The sequence below is a fragment of the Lissotriton vulgaris genome, chromosome 5 (assembly GCF_964263255.1).
Source record: "Lissotriton vulgaris chromosome 5, aLisVul1.2, whole genome shotgun sequence".
Classification (NCBI taxonomy): domain Eukaryota; kingdom Metazoa; phylum Chordata; class Amphibia; order Caudata; family Salamandridae; genus Lissotriton; species Lissotriton vulgaris.
Genome location: NC_141693.1, coordinates 1,445,464,497 through 1,445,484,883, shown reverse-complemented (window position 1 = coordinate 1,445,484,883; position 20,387 = coordinate 1,445,464,497). Strand labels below are relative to the sequence as shown.

The following is a 20,387-nucleotide window of genomic DNA, read 5'->3' as shown; positions in this document are numbered from 1 at the left end:
AAATCATGCAACAAACATCATGTAAATATATGGTAGTCTCTTCAAACTTGAATATGCATATTTAACACATGGAAGTGTTTCACCTTAATACATCAGATCACATCACTGCATAGTTAAAAGTGTTTGTTTTTAAATAGGAAGTTAGATAACTCTTGCACCCCCATCCCCACGCTGCCCTGACAACAAGGTAAGTCAATTGTCCTGTGTACTGTATGTAGCCAGATTGTTATTACGAAGGATGCAACATTTTAGTCTATTAAATCAAACACAAGAGGCATTGTAACGTGCACATTCTAAACTCACATCTCAAGGCCCCTCGGAATAGTGAAAACAAAGGTGGCTCTGTAAAAGAAAATATTTGCCTAGGATCACACAAAGCGGTCAAGTGGGGGAGCCAGGTTTGATACCAGAGTTCCTGGTTTCACATTGTGCTGTCAGACGCCTGATGGGTCTCTGTCCCTGGCTCCTCTGTGCAAGAGGTTAGAACGTGGGTGGCAGGTACAGGCCTCACCAAAGCTCAGCTCATCGTGATCTCGAGGATCCAAGAGGACCTAGAGCTGAGCCAAAGCCAGGAAGAAGGACAATTCTCAAAGCAAAAACAGGCGAGAGAGAAGGAAAGATGGGAGGAATGAAAAAAGATTCATAAAAGAATGCAGAAAGGAAAGTATGAGTAAAGGGGGCTCGTGGAATGAGGGAAACCAAGAAGAGGGGTAAATAAATGAAGGATGGAGGGACTACATGTATTTAAGGAATCAGATCGCCCTTAAAGAAAGCATGTACTGCACAGAGTCAAGCTCGTGAAGCAACGAATCCCATGAGGCGGCCCAGCTGCTCGCGTCCACTGTGTAACCTGGGGTCCAGGCTCGTGCATCCGTTGTGCTGGCTCACCTTTCTCTTTTTAGAGCTCCTAATATGAGCAGCGCAGAGTTACATTTTAACAACTTATGGTCATCACAAGCCTTACCATAACTTTATGCTGCCCGGTCAGGTTTGGGGGTTCGCACAGCAGCTGAGTCTCGGACACTGTGACCGTGCAGGGAGTTTCACCAATCAACACGGAGTAGTTCAGCTTGGCACCCCCCGGGGCAGGTGGGCACAGATTTTTACCCTAGTGGAGAAAAAGAGAAAGAAAGGTAGGTAGCATTTCAAGTGTGAGGGCAAATCCATGGGTGGGGTCAATAAGCAGCACAGGGGGCACTCATCCTGCTGCCACCTTGTTAGTGCTGCACCGAGACCAGCCCTGGTGCCATGCACAAACGCCAGCACGCAGGAATACACTGTATGCTGCATATGCGTGGACTTTTCTTCCAAAATGACTGAAAATAATCTCAGGAGCTGGCATGAATTCACAAGAAGACTGAAGCATTTGAGCTCAGAGGCTTCAAAGCTATGATGGCTTCACCTGTGCAGAGTCCGTGACCCGTCTGCTCTGCAGTGCACGGAGCACGGGTGGTTTCTGCGCTGGTGGTAGATGCAGGAGCCTTTGACAAAGCCAAAAGGCTTAGCTTACATAAAGCGAAGTGTAGATTCTCTCTCTCATCAACTGACCCCTTATGAAATCCAGATTTTTAGGGCCGGAAAACAAATGCATTTGCAAACCCACACTTGTAGTGACCTAATTCAGAAAACGAAACATTGTTTTAACTGAAAATCTGGAAGTGGCTGGAAGTGTCATAATTGGCATGGCCACTTTGGCAAATATGCATTCATCCAAATACTCACAGGAATGATTTGATACCAAAAATAAACAAGAATGTGGTCTTTATGATGTAGATAATTTTCTTTTCTTTTACTGCTTTAACCGAATTCGAGAGTTTTTGAAATTTGAAACAATGCATATGAAACTTAATTTTCATGCAAGAAATCTTTGCAAATAGACATGATGGATTATTTTTACAAATAGGCTATTTCATACCTGCCCTGAATGCTTTATATATAAAGCAGGCCTTCTTTCTAACAGCACTACCAATGAAAACATCAAACAATACATTATTGAAGTGGGAAAGCTCAACTCTAGAAACATATAACTTGCATTCTTCTCTTGCTCAGCCAGTTACATAGCAGGCAACTCCATGCATCTCTTCCAAGTCCTTTGTTCGTATATTTAAAAAAAATATTTATATGAAGGAATGCAGCGAACATCACTCATGAAGTAAGACCTAAAAAGGCAGGTTTAAATGTATGTAATTGCCTCTAAGGACTGTGAGTCACATTTCAGGTGATCGGATAATGTCTCAAATATGGTACCCCGCTGCCAAAGCGCAAGCGCATTATACCCCATTGCACTCGGAACATAGCGGGCTGGATGTCTGTGACATCTGTGATGGAGTGCCCACGCAACAAACTCTAAATCAGGCCTGTGTTTCTTCCATCCCCTTACCTTCATTATGATGGGAGATCCAGGTTTCTGGTCCAGGACCCCTGTGGTGCTCAGGACCTCGAAGGTGGGGTTGGGGTAGTAGACAAATTTTGTGCTATTGAAGACGAGCAGAGGCTGGACATTGTTGAAGATGAAACCAAACTCATCAGGGTACTCGACAGCGTCCAAACCCGGTCGGTACTCGCTGGTGAGGGAGGGAGCCAAGCACGAGAGCACCGAAGCATTCACAGCCTTGCACACCTGTGGCAAAATAAAGGAGAAAATGCAAAGCTTTGTTTAACTGACAAACCCTCCTTTGTTTCTGTCTTTGTACCTGTCTCAGTCTCTCTGTCTTTCTCAGTCTATTGCTTCCTTCTCAGTGGCATATCTTCTGTCTCTATATTTGTATTTAATTTTCTTTGCACACTTGGAAGCATAAACAAGGCTGTTAGCCTTAGAAAGCTTCACAACAAAAAAAGCAGTGAAATAAAAATAGGTATACAATAATCATAGTGCTCTGTATACGCATCAATAGAGGTGAATGCCTTTTTTCTAGTCTCGCCCCCTGGCTATCTATCTCTAGTTTCATCTATAGCTGAAACTGTCTGCTTCTCCATCCCCCACCTCTCTCTGTATTACATTTTTTTTATCAGATTAGCAGGCAGTACATATATGTCACCAAATACAAACTCATACATAACAAAATGTAGCATATAAATATTATTAATAGATTACAGATTTTAAAAGGCCAAATAAAATGAAATTTGTGGAAAGAGGTTGCCAATGTTGGAGCAGTAGTGGATGATATGAATACTACGTGAAAATAAAGCTGGAGGTAAAATATTAATAGACAACGAGTTGTTTTTCTGTGATGTTTGCTTGTGTGAGCCTGTCTGTCTCTGCGGTGCTAGATTGATGCTGCTCTGCTTGCAGGCCTGTCTGCTTCTTTGGCTCTCATTGCGAGTGGCCCAGTATGTGGTATGACATTTATCTCATCTGATAAAATCCAACACCGCTGAGTTGGAATAGATAGGGTGGAATAAATGCCAGCCAATTACAACTTTTTTGGAATAATATGCAGTGGCGGCTCTTCCGCTAAGGCGGAGGAGCGTCGTCTCACTGCTTTAAAGAAGGGCACAGGAAAAATAAAATGATAATAATGGGACGTTATGTTCATTTTATTTTTAGTAGTGTAGTTGCAGCCATGGCCCAGAGGGAGGAGGAGTGGGGCCGCTGCACATTAAGCACACATAAAGGTTTGGCCGGACGTCTTCGGCAGGCCAAACGGTCATGCACACGTTGCATGTTCTCCACCATCTATATTGTACAGCCTTTGTGGAGAACATGCACAGCCTCCCAGTCCCTCTCTGAGCGCCAAATCATGTAGCTCAGCCCAATCACAACGCTGCTCAGCAGCGGCGTGATTGGCTTGAGAGCAGTGCTTAATTTGAGCTGGTGGTTTCCAGTGCTTAGCGCTGGCACTTAATCATCAACACCGGCGCTTTTTATGAGCACCAGTTAAAGACAAATTCATTTATGATAGGCACGGGGAGATTACGTGATTTGCCCAGAATCACAGGATGTTGAGCCGACATCAAGACTGGAACCATGTTCGCCAAGTCTGAAGTCGGCAGCTCTGGTCACTACGCCGCATCTTCTCCTCACTTTTAGTAGTTGGTTCTGTTTTAGCTAGCGCCAACAGGAGAAATGGGCTGGTGCAAGCTGCCTCCCGAGGAAGGTATTACAAACCCAAAACTGCGATACGTGTATTAGAAGGAGTTACTGCACGTATCACATATAACTAGGTACCTCATAATCAGAGTTTCATGTGCCATGTGTCAGGTTGTCTGTCTCTGTGCTTATTTGTACCTGCCAATCTGTGTTTCTCTGTGTGTGCCTGTCTCTCAATGCCAATGTGCTTATCCATCCCTCAAGAAGGTACTCACTTCTTTATCTCCTCTGACTTTTCCACCAATGGCCAGACCTTATTGTATCACAATGCAGAATTCCACTATGTGCTATTTCATGTACAGCTTAAAGTCACACTGTTTAGGTCTGGCTTGAGGGTGAAGCTGTCTCATCTACTGTCATCAGTTCTTTAACATACACAGGGAGTATGCTTTCGTGCCATCCTACAGGGGAATCACCCTCTCCCCTCATGCTATTACCTGTTTGGTGTATCCTTCCATTACATGCTTGCATTGCAAGGCATTAGGGTCTATTTTACATCTCAAAAGTACAATGAATCATCATAAATTCAAGTCTTTAACTCATAGAAGCTTTCTATACAGAAAGCAATAAAAAATATTGTTACCTCGATTTGCTGTAGAAGGCTTAGTATAAAAATATTTTGGTCAGGTCTCAAAATGCAGGTTTAACCAATTGCCTTAAGCAATGCGTGTTAGAATATGCTATTATGAACACATAGTTACAGTACTAAGCGGGGACAATATACAAGTGCGATTTCTCCATAGGATTTCCGAATAAAACTCTTAGCTGATCAAGCAGCATGGTAGGGATTAGTGGCCTCTACCCAAGGAGAAGCTTTACATACGGACATGTTTGTTTCCAGAAGATTTGTAAGAAGCTTTATCATTTAAAAAAGTTCCACCCACAACGTTGACACCCCCGCTTCACCTCACGTGCCTTTTCAGCGCGCTGCTAGAAAGAAGTGTGGGATCGGCTGACAAACTCTTTGCTATGCTCCTACTGTGCAAATTAATATATTTATTGTTTTTATATTTATGTTTTATAAAGCGCAAGTAAGTACAGCATGTAGGATTCAAAATATCATACAACTGCGAGTGCCGTAATATAGCATTTGCGTGCCTGTACAGGGGAGCAGAGACAAAAAGTCACAACATTCAAAAGTTGCAAATTGAATTAAAGATGGAAAGCATTTAGGTATGACAGCATGAGCAAGGGGCCAGGTATTTGTGGGAGAGAAAGATTTTTAGAGATTTTTTTTAAAAGGTGGTGAGACAGCATTTTTGATTTGAGAAGGAAGTGAGTTCCTAAATGGATGTATGACGTTACAACGCATGCTTTAACCACGCATGCCTTTACAACGCGGTTTTTACAACGCATGCCTTTACAACGCATAGTGCTTTGGGGCGCTGGATAGTGAATGGTTTAATTTTCTATTCCAACTCAAGTCCCCGTGGATAGTAGGGAAGGTGTTGGATAGTACATTAAACCTATTCCCTATCCTAGAGCGCCCCCCCAGCGCTATGCGTTGTAATGGTTTGCGTTGTAAAAGTTGCGTCGTAATGTAGTGCGTTGTAAAAGTTTTGTTGTAAAGGTTGTTTACCTTCCTAAATCTTGGGGCAATTCCAAGTGAGATCTCTGTGATCTTAAATAAGGCATGATATTCAAATTGTGAAATTGTTCAAGGTCTTGAGATTGCAGAAGACAACAGATATGCTAGGCTCTTGAGTCAAGACTTTAAGTCCATTGGGTTTGAGGGATTTGTAGGCGACGTGCTGTTTCGAAAAGAATGTGTGCTTTAATTGGTAACATTTCATATTTATTAGGCTAGGGCAAGATGTGGTCACTGGGGCAAATTCGCAAAGGCATTTACAGTATTTGAAATTGTGCTACATGAGTACTAAATCACATACTTATAAATGCCTTTGTCAATTGGACCCATAGTTTGGAATAAAGATCAGCATGATTGTGTTTCATGTGTGCCAAAAGAGCAATCATTAAAAAAGAATCCACCAAACCAAAACATTAGCTTCTAGTTGGCTTACGATTCCTGTAATACTACTTCTGGTTCTTTTAGATACCTTTGAAACTGGCCCCATACTTTGTTGCATTCATTAGGCGTCAAGCGGCGGGGTGAAGCACAGCTTTAGAGCTTGTGGCAGAGAAGAAAGAAGAGAATGACAGCATAACCAGTGTAGAGATCAGTAGTGCTATGCCCTGAATAGAGGCGTTTAGAGTTTTTTTGAGTTGACATAAATGGGCGCTGGCTCATTTGACCGTGGACTGGATGTAGGAATTCAAGCGTAGGCTTTCATCAAAGATGGACCAGAACGATTTGGCTAAGATTACAATTTTGGGAGTCATGCCTGTGCTTGCAATGGAGTTTAACCATTTTGGTCTTAGCAGGGTGTTGGATTTTGAGGTGAAGAGCAGGAAATCAGTGTTAGAGCATTGAGTTTTAGATATCTGTAGGTCATCTCTTGCTGAATGCTGGCCACACTAGTTTGATGGGTTTTATTGTATTAAGAGATTCGTACATATCTAGCTTCAAATACACTTGACTTTGGTGGCACCTGCATATTGATAGAACGAAACCTCAAGATTCAAGAGTCAATCTACACTGGGCTCATGAATACATTGAAGGACAGAAACCAATGTACAAACAATGGGTCAGAAAAAGAATTTCCAATTTTACTAGTCCAGTGCAATTAGAAAATCATGTTTTGAACTAGTTCAGCACCGTACCCTCTTTGACAATTCTAGTACGGTCGAAAGAGTTCAAATTGAATTCAGATCAAACAGAACGAGGCAGGTTCGCGATCTCAAACAGCGTTCCAAGCAGGTTTCAGATTGCAACACATACAACGATACTAGTCTACAGAGGTGCTGAAATCCTCTGGCTGCTGGAGGCGATGAAATAGGGTGACACGCCCACCTGCCAGGCACTTTATTTCAAAGCATATCAACTGACTAAGCAGCTACATTGCAGCAGTAACGCCGAAGGGCAGGCAGAGCATGCTATTGGCTGTTGGTGTGTGGCGCTTACAGACTGGTGCAACTTTAGTGGCTAGCCAGAGCATGGCATTTGCTAAGGCTTTGGAAACAACATTTGGACTTTGGTGTGTTGATGATACCCAGCGTGAAGTCAAAAGTGTATTTTTGGGCTAGGATCTTGGAAAGGAGATACCAACATGGGTGTGGCAATAACACTGTTGAGGTACTTGGAGTATGGCATTTGCAAAGCACAATGTGTGCAGCTTACCTGCATGCACTGAGCACAAGTATCTTGTGCCCACACACTGTTTACTAGTGGCTGCAACAACACCTAATAGACTATGAAGAGTACAGCTCTGGCTGTTGCATTTTACACAACGCTAAGAGGATCTCCCCTGCTCCCCTCCTGTCTCCCCGCTCCTCCCTGATGTACTGAAAGTCTCACAAAGCAAGATGCATAATCTCTGAACCTTCTTCATCGCTGGGTAAGAAAATTGATTCAAAGTGTTGTTCCAGTCCCTGCAATGCAATGCAATAGGACCCTTTTAGAAGAAAATGCCACAGTGGTGCAGGCTTAAGGAAAAGTTCCACAAGCGAATTACGTGTTACAGAATCCCGAAACTTTGCAAAAGAGACAAAATAAGAAGAAAAGCATGAAGCACTGTGTACATCTAGACATACACTGCAGTAAAGTTAGTACCACTCGGGCCTGCAGACAAGGAGTGTTTTCATTCGTTTTATTCCCTAAAATCAAAACTCACAATAGGAACAAATAAAGTCAAGGATAAAATGTTTTCCTGCACACCCAATAACGAGTCACCCTAAGCTCCCACTAAATATTGTATGGCGGATCTACAAGAGTTTGCCACCTGCTTCCACTTCACCTATTCACTGGTACATTCATTCAGATCAGCACCATCAGCATCACGCAGCCACAAGGGAGCGCTCTTAGTAGATGGTGCCTGATCTAAAGAAAGCTCCCGTGGCATAACCACATCTTTCATTGCGTGCAATTATCACTGTAGAGAAACTGTGAATTGTAACAAAATAGCCATGTTTTAAAATATCCATATCCTTTCGTGTGCACATGCACTCCGATCACCAGAGTTGCTACTGCCCAGTGTAACCTGTTATAAACTATCAATGTCTCCTTTCGTGTGCACATGCACTCCGATCACCAGAGTTGCTACTGCCCAGTGTAACCTGTTATAATCTATCAATGTCTCCTTTCGTGTGCACATGCACTCCGATCACCAGAGTTGCTACTGCCCAGTGTAACCTGTTATAAACTATCAATGTCTCCTTTCGTGTGCGCATGCACTCCGATCACCAGAGTTGCTACTGCCCAGTGTAACCTGTTATAAACTATCAATGTCTCCTTTCGTGAGCACATACACTCCGATCACCAGAGTTGCTACTGCCCAGTGTAACCTGTTATAAACTATCAATGTCTCCTTTCGTGTGCACATGCACTCCGATCACCAGAGTTGCTACTGCCCAGTGTAACCTGTTATAATCTATCAATGTCTCCTTTCGTGTGCACATGCACTCCGATCACCAGAGTTGCTACTGCCCAGTGTAACCTGTTATAAACTATCAATGTCTCCTTTCGTGTGCGCATGCACTCCGATCACCAGAGTTGCTACTGCCCAGTGTAACCTGTTATAAACTATCAATGTCTCCTTTCGTGTGCACATGCACTCCGATCACCAGAGTTGCTACTGCCCAGTGTAACCTGTTATAATCTATCAATGTCTCCTTTCGTGTGCACATGCACTCCGATCACCAGAGTTGCTACTGCCCAGTGTAACCTGTTATAAACTATCAATGTCTCCTTTCGTGTGCACATGCACTCCGATCACCAGAGTTGCTACTGCCCAGTGTAACCTGTTATAAACTATCAATGTCTCCTTTCGTGTGCGCATGCACTCCGATCACCAGAGTTGCTACTGCCCAGTGTAACCTGTTATAAACTATCAATGTCTCCTTTCGTGTGCACATGCACTCCGATCACCAGAGTTGCTACTGCCCAGTGTAACCTGTTATAATCTATCAATGTCTCCTTTCGTGTGCACATGCACTCCGATCACCAGAGTTGCTACTGCCCAGTGTAACCTGTTATAAACTATCAATGTCTCCTTTCGTGTGCACATGCACTCCGATCACCAGAGTTGCTACTGCCCAGTGTAACCTGTTATAAACTATCAATGTCTCCTTTCGTGTGTGCATGCACTCCGATCACCAGAGTTGCTACTGCCCAGTGTAACCTGTTATAAACTATCAATGTCTCCTTTCGTGTGCGCATGCACTCCGATCACCAGAGTTGCTACTGCACAGTGTAACCTGTTATAAACTATCAATGTCTCCTTTCGTGTGCACATGCACTCCGATCACCAGAGTTGCTACTGCCCAGTCTAACCTGTTATAAACTATCAATATCTCCTTTCGTGTGCACATGCACTCCGATCACCAGAGTTGCTACTGCCCAGTGTAACCTGTTATAAACTATCAATGTCTCCTTTCGTGTGCACATGCACTCCTATCACCAGAGTTGCTACTGCCCAGTGTAACCTGTTATAAACTATCAATGTCTCCTTTCGTGTGCGCATGCACTCCGATCACCAGAGTTGCTACTGCCCAGTGTAACCTGTTATAAACTATCAATGTCTCCTTTCGTGGGAAACATGCACTCCTATCACCAGAGTTGCTACTGCCCAGTGTAACCTGTTATAAACTATCAATGTCTCCTTTCGTGTGCGCATGCACTCCGATCACCAGAGTTGCTACTGCCCAGTGTAATCTGTTATAAACTATCAATGTCTCCTTTCGTGTGCACATGCACTCCGATCACCAGAGTTGCTACTGCCCAGTGTAACCTGTTATAAACTATCAATGTCTCCTTTCGTGGGAAACATGCACTCCTATCACCAGAGTTGCTACTGCCCAGTGTAACCTGTTATAAACTATCAATGTCTCCTTTCGTGTGCGCATGCACTCCGACCAGAGTTGCTACTGCCCAGTGTAACCTGTTATAAACTATCAATGTCTCCTTTCGTGTGCGCATGCACTCCGATCACCAGAGTTGCTACTGCCCAGTGTAACCTGTTATAAACTATCAATGTCTCCTTTCGTGTGCACATGCACTCCTATCACCAGAGTTGCTAAAGCCCAGTGTAACCTGTTATAAACTATCAATGTCTCCTTTCGTGTGCACATACACTCCTATCACCAGAGTTGCTACTGCCCAGTGTAACCTGTTATAAACTATCAATGTCTCCTTTCATGTGCACATGCACTCCTATCACCAGAGTTGCTACTGCCCAGTGTAACCTGTTATAAACTATCAATGTCTCCTTTCGTGTGCACATGCACGCCTATCGCCAGAGTTGCTACTGCCCAGTGTAACTTGTTATAATCTATCAATGTCTCCTTTTTTGTGCACATGCACTCCGATCACCAGAGTTGCTACTGTCCAGTGTAACCTGTTATAAACTATCAATGTCTCCTTTCGTGTGCACATGCACTCCTATCGCCAGAGTTGCTACTGCCCAGTGTAACCTGTTATAAACTATCAATGTCTCCTTTCGTGGGAAACATGCACTCCTATCACCAGAGTTGCTACTGCCCAGTGTAACCTGTTATAATCTATCAATGTCTCCTTTCGTGTGCACATGCACTACTATCACCAGAGTTGCTACTGCCCAGTGTAACCTGTTATAAACTATCAATGTCTCCTTTCATGTGCACATGCACTCCTATCACCAGAGTTGCTACTGCCCAGTGTAACCTGTTATAAACTATCAATGTCTCCTTTCGTGTGCACATGCACGCCTATCGCCAGAGTTGCTACTGCCCAGTGTAACTTGTTATAATCTATCAATGTCTCCTTTTTTGTGCACATGCACTCCGATCACCAGAGTTGCTACTGTCCAGTGTAACCTGTTATAAACTATCAATGTCTCCTTTCGTGTGCACATGCACTCCTATCGCCAGAGTTGCTACTGCCCAGTGTAACCTGTTATAAACTATCAATGTCTCCTTTCGTGTGCACATGCACTCCGATCACCAGAGTTGCTACTGCCCAGTGTAACCTGTTATAATCTATCAATGTCTCCTTTCGTGTGCACATGCACTCCTATCGCCAGAGTTGCTACTGCCCAGTGTAACCTGTTATAAACTATCAATGTCTCCTTTCATGTGCACATGCACTCCGATCACCAGAGTTGCTACTGCCCAGTGTAACCTGTTATAATCTATCAATGTCTCCTTTCGTGTGCACATGCACTCCTATCGCCAGAGTTGCTACTGCCCAGTGTAACCTGTTATAAACTATCAATGTCTCCTTTCGTGTGCACATACACTCCTATCACCAGAGTTGCTACTGCCCAGTGTAACCTGTTATAAACTATCAATGTCTCCTTTCATGTGCACATGCACTCCTATCACCAGAGTTGCTACTGCCCAGTGTAACCTGTTATAAACTATCAATGTCTCCTTTCGTGTGCACATGCACGCCTATCGCCAGAGTTGCTACTGCCCAGTGTAACTTGTTATAATCTATCAATGTCTCCTTTTTTGTGCACATGCACTCCGATCACCAGAGTTGCTACTGTCCAGTGTAACCTGTTATAAACTATCAATGTCTCCTTTCGTGTGCACATGCACTCCTATCGCCAGAGTTGCTACTGCCCAGTGTAACCTGTTATAAACTATCAATGTCTCCTTTCGTGTGCACATGCACTCCGATCACCAGAGTTGCTACTGCCCAGTGTAACCTGTTATAATCTATCAATGTCTCCTTTCGTGTGCACATGCACTCCGATCACCAGAGTTGCTACTGCCCAGTGTAACCTGTTATAAACTATCAATGTCTCCTTTTGTGTGCACATGCACTCCTATCACCAGTGTTACTATTGCCCAGTATAATGGTCTACAGTTCATAAAGCATTGAAGCATTTAATCGATTGATTTCCAAGTTCTGAACTTGTGAGCCCCTCCAGTTTTATATAGAGCCTAGATGAGCCAGACCTTTGATGGGTAAGAGTGCGCATGCTCGTATATTCACATGTGTAAAACGTAAGATAAAGAAGGCATCCCAGGAGAGCCAATTTTCATGTTAGATTAGGCCTCGTTTTTGTTTATTTTGATATGTGCATGTATTAAGGATGATGGATTTATCCAATGACAAGGTCAGAAAAAAGCCCTTTTATGTATTTTGATATGTGCATGGATTTAGAATGTCAACAGGTATAAGAGTAAAATAGATTTACCTAGTGGCACCGTCAGAAAAAAGCCCTGTTTCTCGCTGAGCTGTTAGCGCCTTCCTTTTATCTGCTGCTGTAGGGCTCTGTGCTACGTACAGCAATGGCGGCGCATCCATTGGACTGTGGGAGCAAAGCCCTCCATCAGCTGAAGGTGCCAATACAGGGAGTCGTCCCCTTCTGCACCCTGCAGGTGGGGTGCTTTCATTGACGCCTTTCCTCCTTGTGACAGTCAGCAGCCAAGCTAAGCAGTGCAATCTTAAGAGTGCTTAGGAATACAACGGTGTATTATGTATAGCGTCCGTCTTCTAGACGTATGTCCTCGTGGCATCGTGGCATGTCTGGGATGGGTGTTTCCACATTGTTCGCAGTTATCATTTGATGTGATTTAGTATTGCAGACTGGCAGCGTCGGATTGGTAACGGGGGTCCGAGTTCCAGCTGAGGGCTGCTTTTGAGCAACATGGGGGCCGATTTGGGCGGTGTCTCTGTTGTTCGTCTATACCGCCAGCGGCCCAGTGGTTGTCTGAGTGGCCTTTCTGAAGGGAGATGGGCGCTCATTACCTCCCATATAGCAGCAACAGGTAGATGTGTCACCCTTTTCTCTCGCTGGGCCGCCCATTAATGTAGGCATACTGAGCGTGGCAGGGGGGCTGAGCAGAAGTGGCCTCACTTGTTTTCAGGTGTGTTTCACTAGTGTAAACTGATGCGTGCATTTTTTTTTACTCCCCCACCCCCCTTTTTATGTCAAATTACTCTGAAAGCAGTAAATGGAGGGACTGCATTATGCAAATGTGGGCCGATTTTTTTATGCGTGTCCGGGCCGATTTTTAATCCCAATCCAACTCTGCAGACTGGTCATCCATAAGGACGCCATGCATCCTATTATGTAATGTGAACATGGATGCCTTGCAGGAGGACCATAGGGGGTCCTATCTGATTTCTGAATGGTTGTGTCTTATTTATTTCCCTGGGAGTGCATGATTATAGAGCGGGAGGTGTGCAGTTTGTGACTATCTCGACCTTACATGTAACTATGTTACCATGCTCTAACAACTTTGTAACCTTTATAACAATGTAACCTGCAACTATGGTCTGATACTCATGTAAAGCGCTCGGATACCTCTGGGTCTAGCCAGCGCTATATAAAACCTTTTAAATAAAAACCCTGGATTTAGGTAAGCAAAGTGTTTTTGGCTGGGTTGAACTTCTAAGCCGAGTTGGATATTGTGCAGTGTTGCAATGTGCTCTGGTGGGCTTGTGATGTAAAAACCCCCATAATGGTTGGGGTCATAAGTGACATGGTGTGTTTAATGTGTTTTTGTGTTACGCTGTGGCATCCCATTGCAGCTAGTGCAGTTTGGAGTGATGTGATAGCTGACTATATTTCATTCTAGCTGTCCCAGGGATAGCTGAATGTTATTTGTAATGTGTACTGATGCATTTACTAGTGGCATACTGTGGTGGGTAGTAATGTTGGAAGCAACGCGATAACATTCTATAAGACATGTCTGTGATATATGCTTGAAAGATGTTCTATCTTTTTTGTGTGGCTCATTTTGGTGGGCCGTGCTCCTGGGTGAGGTGCGGCCTCCAGAAATACGCCGTATCCGTACTGGGGCAGCTACACATGAGCTATTTGAATATGTTCTGTTGAATGTTAGTCATAACCTAGCTGGGTTAGCTTTCATTTACCCCCAGATGCATCAACAACCCATTTTGCGATTCATTAATAGCGAAAAATACTGATTCGCTTTTAAGGATTAGGAAAATGGAATGCATCAAGAAATCACTTAAAATTATTGATTTCTTACAATTCCTTTATTGCGACTCGCAAATTGCGAGTCACAATTAAGGAATACCTCCCAATTCATTCCTATGGGCCCAAAGGCCCATAGGAACGAATGGGAAGACATTCTCAATTTCCGAATCGCAATTAGCGAATCGCAAATTGAGATTGCGATTTCAAGGGTGCAGGGGTGTCCAAAGGACACTCTGTTGCACCCCTGGAATTGATCTGTGCACATATGTTGCGCGCACACATGCGCATGTGTGTGCGCAACATGAAACTTTGAAAAATGCACTGTAGTGCATTTTTTAAAGTTTTTGCAAATTACCATGAAGTTGTACTTCATGGTAATTTGCGTGCCCTATTAGCTAATTCGCTATTTTTAAAACTTTCATGCATTGCATTTAAAGAACCTCAATTTGAGATTCCTTAAATGCAAATAATCGCAATTAAGCGATTTCTCAATTTGCGATTTTTGCATTTGGGATGATGCATCCCAAATGCAAAAATACAGGTCGCAAAGGGGCAGATTCTGTGAATCTGCCCCTTTGCGAGCGGATTTTTGTTTGATGCATCTAGCTGCTAGATACTTCCGGCATTAAATTAAACCAGGTAACACATTACCAGGCCTTTCACGTGATGAGCGAGCACGCGAATAAGCTGTGTTATTACATTACAGTGCGTACTGATGTGTGCACATCTCGCACCCGTTTGCAGTGGTTTTCTTTGAGTGGTGGATTGGCAAAAAAAGCGGTGGATTCAACGTAAAACGTAATTGGAAACACATACACACAGGCACACAAAGCGCTTCCTCCCCACGCACACCCTTACCCCACACACAACACCTCCCTCTAATAACAGAATCGCCGCAGCTGCTTCTTGCAATGTGCCTGGCACTCTACCGTTCAGAGCAAACTCGAAGCCATGCTTTTCATTGCATCAATATAATATACCGGTGTGGATTTCAGTGCCGGAGCACCCACACGCTTCTTCCTTATTCTATTTTTCGCTCTCAGCAGGACAAGAATTATTATTTTTCTTTTGGAGCGAAGATGAGAAAGTGCTGAGTGCACAACTTCGGGAAATGTAATCTCGCTGGAATCTTTGGCCCACGGGGCCCACAGCTTCACCTCCCAGGCTTCAGACCAGGGAGAAGGTAGCTCATTTAATTAAAAAATAATCCCTCCTCCCCATAAAAAAGTGCTGACATGCAGTCCTGACACATTCCTGCATATGTTCCCTGCCCTCTGTCCTGCACATGTTTCTCTGCTCAGCAAACGCTTTCCCTGTCCGAGATGCTCTTGTTGGGTTTTCTGTCCTACGCCACATTCTAAATCTGATTTTTGACGGCAACTTTAAATTAAGCCAGTACCGGAACTTTTAGCACATAGTTAGGTTCATCCACAACTTCGTCCACCACTTTCTGCCCACAAAAAAAGTCATTGTATTTTAACAACAAAAGTCGTGAAAAGTGGCACAGTGTGGGGAATGGTTGTGAAAGTCGCGCACACACAGAAAAAAATAGAACATTTGTGACATGTCGCAGAAGAGTGGGTCTCTGTATACATTCAGTAAGTGCCCACGCCGTGCTTCACCTGGGCAGAAACATGTGGTGAAGGAAGTGGATGTTAAGTGTAATACTAACCTATCTCTCCTCGGGCCCTGCTGAGGAAGTTGTGTCAAGTTGGATACAAGTCATTCTGAAGCGATGCAAGAGGTAGACGGGAAGGCAAACATTCCACACAATTATGAAATCAAAGGAAAAATAAAGCTTGGACCATGAGCAAAGATAAAAGCAAGGAGCCGGAAAATGCAGCAAGCTGATAGTTTAGAGAACGGGCTGCAAGAGACTGCGGCGCCGGTTTTGTGCAATCCAGCCACGCGAGTAAACTTGGACGCAGACGTTCAGTGACTGTGTCAGGTCTCTGTTGGCGGTCCCTCCCTCTCGCTTCGCTTCAGGCCACCAGGATGGAGAGATGACTGGACCAGGAGCTTGAGAAGGTCTGCGAGCACTTCTTGCCTCAACCGGAAGGAGAGATAAAGAGGTAAGGGCCTGTCCAGGAGCTTTTGGAGTGAGGCAAGTCTGATAGAAGGCTGGACAAACATCGCCAATATCTACTTGTGTACCACTAGATGTTGCCACTTACTCTTTCATCCACCAGAGAGGACATTACTGAAGGCACAACTTCCAGAAAATCTCTCCATCTGTGGTTCGAAGATCTGGAACAGTCTACTCTCAGACTTAAGAGAAGTTGTGCAGAAAGTGGCTAAGAAACACAGAGACCCACTGGTCGAAGTTGAACAATACTAAGATCCAATCAGGATTTGGGGAAACATTACACAGATATTGTCAGTCATATTCTGCAGGCACTGGGGCCTAGCATCCCATACATGCAACTGACTCTGTCAGGGCGCGACCTTTCTAAGGCACCAGACTCTTCTCCCCTTTCAATGCACATCAGCCACCCGCAACATCACCAGGGGGTCCAGGAACGCGAGGCAAACCCAGCCACAGATCGAGGACAGGAATAGCAATTAAAAGTGATGATTTAAACTTGGAAAATTTGGCATAGTAGGACATGCCCTTTTCTTTCATTTGAATATAAGCATATTTAAGTGGATGTATAGATATATATGAAAGTATTTACCTAGTATTATTTTTGGGTTACTGCACACTTTTGAGTGTTTGCTTGTGTTATTTGAGAGGTCCGTGTATCCTAAATGCTTTTTTTGGGAGGCCTGACTTCCCTGTAAGTCTGTTGTCAGATGCATGGCCTACTGTCCACCTAATTTTGGAAGGACTCGTGGGACCTTCAAGATATTCAACAATGTCTTAACAGTTTGCGGTGTAAAAAAGTTGCAATATTAACCTTTTGGACTTTGTGATACTTGACCTAGAACCCAAAAATGGGAACTGTGAGCAATTTATCGTTCTGAGATGTACATAGATGTACAAAAACCCCACTTTAAGTGGAAATATCCAAACAATCTACTTGGTAATTTCCCCACACATATTTTAATATGTCACGTTGACCACTAAATAAAGTTTTTTGTGTGGCATTCAACCATGACATTTTTAGACCACCTTTTCACACTATTGCCACAAGACCAGCTCCGCAGTATCCTGGCGTTGTAGCACACCAGGGAGGCATTCGGCTTCTCCTGGTGGGCCCGATGTTGAAGCATGTCACCAGCCAGGGTGGTGAGTGAGGGCTTCCTGAAAAATCCAATGCGATTTACTCACTTATTTCTAACCTTTCTCATGTGTCTGTGATTACACACATAAAAAACCAGCACTCTTTTGTTGATTGAAACATATTTACCTGGGGGACTGAGAGTGTCCTTTTTCCTCTCTCTCCTGTTGTTGAAACATAGTGCTACCTTTTCATGTCCTACACATTAAATGATTTATTGTAGCAAAAACTTAAATGAAAGTCCTTCCCACTGATGCTCCTTGAACATATGTTTCAAGATTCACAAATAAAGGCTGTGTAGTGTGAAAAACCATCCCACAGCAGAGATATTACTAAAAGCGAAGAGAAGGTGCATCAGTATTGACAAGCAGCTTATGTGTTCACCCCAAACTTGACTACTGAAGCAAACATGCTTCTTTTAAATATAAATAAAGGTCCAGAATTGATAAACACCTAAACAAAGCAGTAACAAATACACCTGGGACTAAAGATGGATATACATGAATATTTTCCCAAATTGCCTTATGGCCCCCTGCTGAGGGCTATTCTAGTAGTTACAAGCCCTGAAAACCAGTTGACTCGGGCCTATAACAAAGGAGAGGGTGTTGAACAACCAGTATAGCCCGAGGAAGAAGGAATGTACTGCACACTGAGGGTAAAATGTCCTAAATTAAAAAGGGAGAGACAGAAAGACAAACAGCCATTATTAGCTACGAGCCACTTCATTGTCTTCAGTGGAGCTCCCAACATTCCAGTGCTCTAATATTTCTTAACCACGCTTATTGTCATCCGTGCATATTGTATAATCTAAGCCATAAAGCAATAAATTACTTTTTCTGCATATTAAACGTGACTGCATTTGTTTTTTCTCTTAATTAGCACCTGTTGAAATCAACCTTCACCTAGTCAGCTCCCAAAATGTGAGTCTGAAGTTCGTGAACATCAGTGGCAATTAAAATCCACTTTAAATTCTGCCCATTATTAACAAATGTAGTGCCTCTACTTGACCCCATCCTGGCCATGTTTCAAAGTCCCACACTTCCTCTACCATTCGCATGGGAAGGCTTCTTTTCATGAGATAGACCAGTGTGAAAATTATTTGTACAGTCCATTATATAAAAAAACAAACACAAAACAAAATGAAGTAAATAGCATTTAAAATCGAGACGCTTTTAGGTGGCCCTGCCCTGCATGGCACTGGAACACAGCCTTTCAGCAGAAATGAATTATGAAGAGAATAACAGAATAAATAACAAAGAGCGCAGCGCTCCCATTAAACCTTCAAAACCCACTAACACAAGAAGAGGCCAAAGGGGATGGGGCTGACAGCTTTTTAGGAGAATACTGGATATGTGTGTAGCTCGAGGCCTTGGTGAAATGCATGCCAGTGCCCACAGGCTGACAGCAAAGTGGTATGTGGACAAGAAGAGCTGAAACTCCTCTATATGCTCAGGGTCATTTTTCTTTCATTTAAAATAAGCCTCTCAAAATCAGGTTCGGCAATGCTTCGAGGACTCACTGCTCCATGTATCTTGAGACTGGTTCAGCGGAGTGCCAACTGTTGAACTCCGAGAACTCTAACCCACTGTGGACACCAAGAGGAACTTGAAATACTCATCACAACACCGAGAACTCTAACCCACTGTGGACACCAAGAGGAACTTGAAATACTCATCACAACACCGAGAACTCTAATCCCACTGTGGACACCAAGAGGAACTTGAAATACTCATCACAACACCGAGAACTCTAATCCCACTGTGGACACCAAGAGGAACTTGAAATACTCATCACAACACCGAGAACTCTAATCCCACTGTGGACACCAAGAGGAACTTGAAATACTCATCACAACACCGAGAACTCTAATCCCACTGTGGACACCAAGAGGAACTTGAAATACTCATCACAACACCGAGAACTCTAATCCCACTGTGGACACCAAGAGGAACTTGAAATACTCATCACAACACCGAGAACTCTAATCCCACTGTGGACACCAAGAGGAACTTGAAATACTCATCACAACACCGAGAACTCGAATCCCACTGTGGACACCAAGAGGAACTTGAAATACTCATCACAACACCGAGAACTCTAATCCCACTGTGGACACCAAGAGGAACTTGAAATACTCATCACAACACCGAGAACTCTAATCCCACTGTGGACACCAAGAGGAACTTGAAATACTCATCACAACACCGAGAACTCTAATCCCACTGTGGACACCAAGAGGAACTTGAAATACTCATCACAACACCGAGAACTCTAATCCCACTGTGGACACCAAGAGGAACTTGAAATACTCATCACAACACCGAGAACTCGAATCCCACTGTGGACACCAAGAGGAACTTGAAATACTCATCACAACACCGAGAACTCTAATCCCACTGTGGACACCAAGAGGAACTTGAAATACTCATCACAACACCGAGAACTCTAATCCCACTGTGGACACCAAGAGGAACTTGAAATACTCATCACAACACCGAGAACTCTAATCCCACTGTGGACACCAAGAGGAACTTGAAATACTCATCACAACACCGAGAACTCGAATCCCACTGTGGACACCAAGAGGAACTTGAAATACTCATCACAACACCGAGAACTCTAATCCCACTGTGGACACCAAGAGGAACTTGAAATACTCATCACAACACCGAGAACTCTAATCCCACTGTGGACACCAAGAGGAACTTGAAATACTCATCACAACACCGAGAACTCTAATCCCACTGTGGACACCAAGAGGAACTTGAAATACTCATCACAACACCGAGAACTCTAATGCCACTGTAGAAACCAAGAGGAACTTGAAATACTCATCACAACACCGAGAACTCTAATCCCACTGTGGACACCAAGAGGAACTTGAAATACTCATCACAACACCGAGAACTCTAATCCCACTGTGGACACCAAGAGGAACTTGAAATACTCATCACAACACCGAGAACTCTAATCCCACTGTGGACACCAAGAGGAACTTGAAATACTCATCACAACACCGAGAACTCTAATCCCACTGTGGACACCAAGAGGAACTTGAAATACTCATCACAACACCGAGAACTC

General features: G+C 43.7%; 1 protein-coding gene across 1 annotated transcript in view; it reads right to left on the bottom strand.

The window, feature by feature from the left end:
- The window catches only part of PLXNA2 (plexin A2), a 563,332-nt gene that overhangs the window by 83,850 nt on the left and 459,095 nt on the right, over nt 1–20,387 (bottom strand). Inside the window, exons 18-19 of the mRNA XM_086923371.1 lie at nt 2,381–2,620; nt 965–1,108 (exon numbers count right to left, since the gene is read on the bottom strand). Coding sequence (XP_086779497.1) covers nt 965–1,108; nt 2,381–2,620 — 384 coding nt within the window. The remainder of the gene's footprint in view (nt 1–964; nt 1,109–2,380; nt 2,621–20,387) is intronic.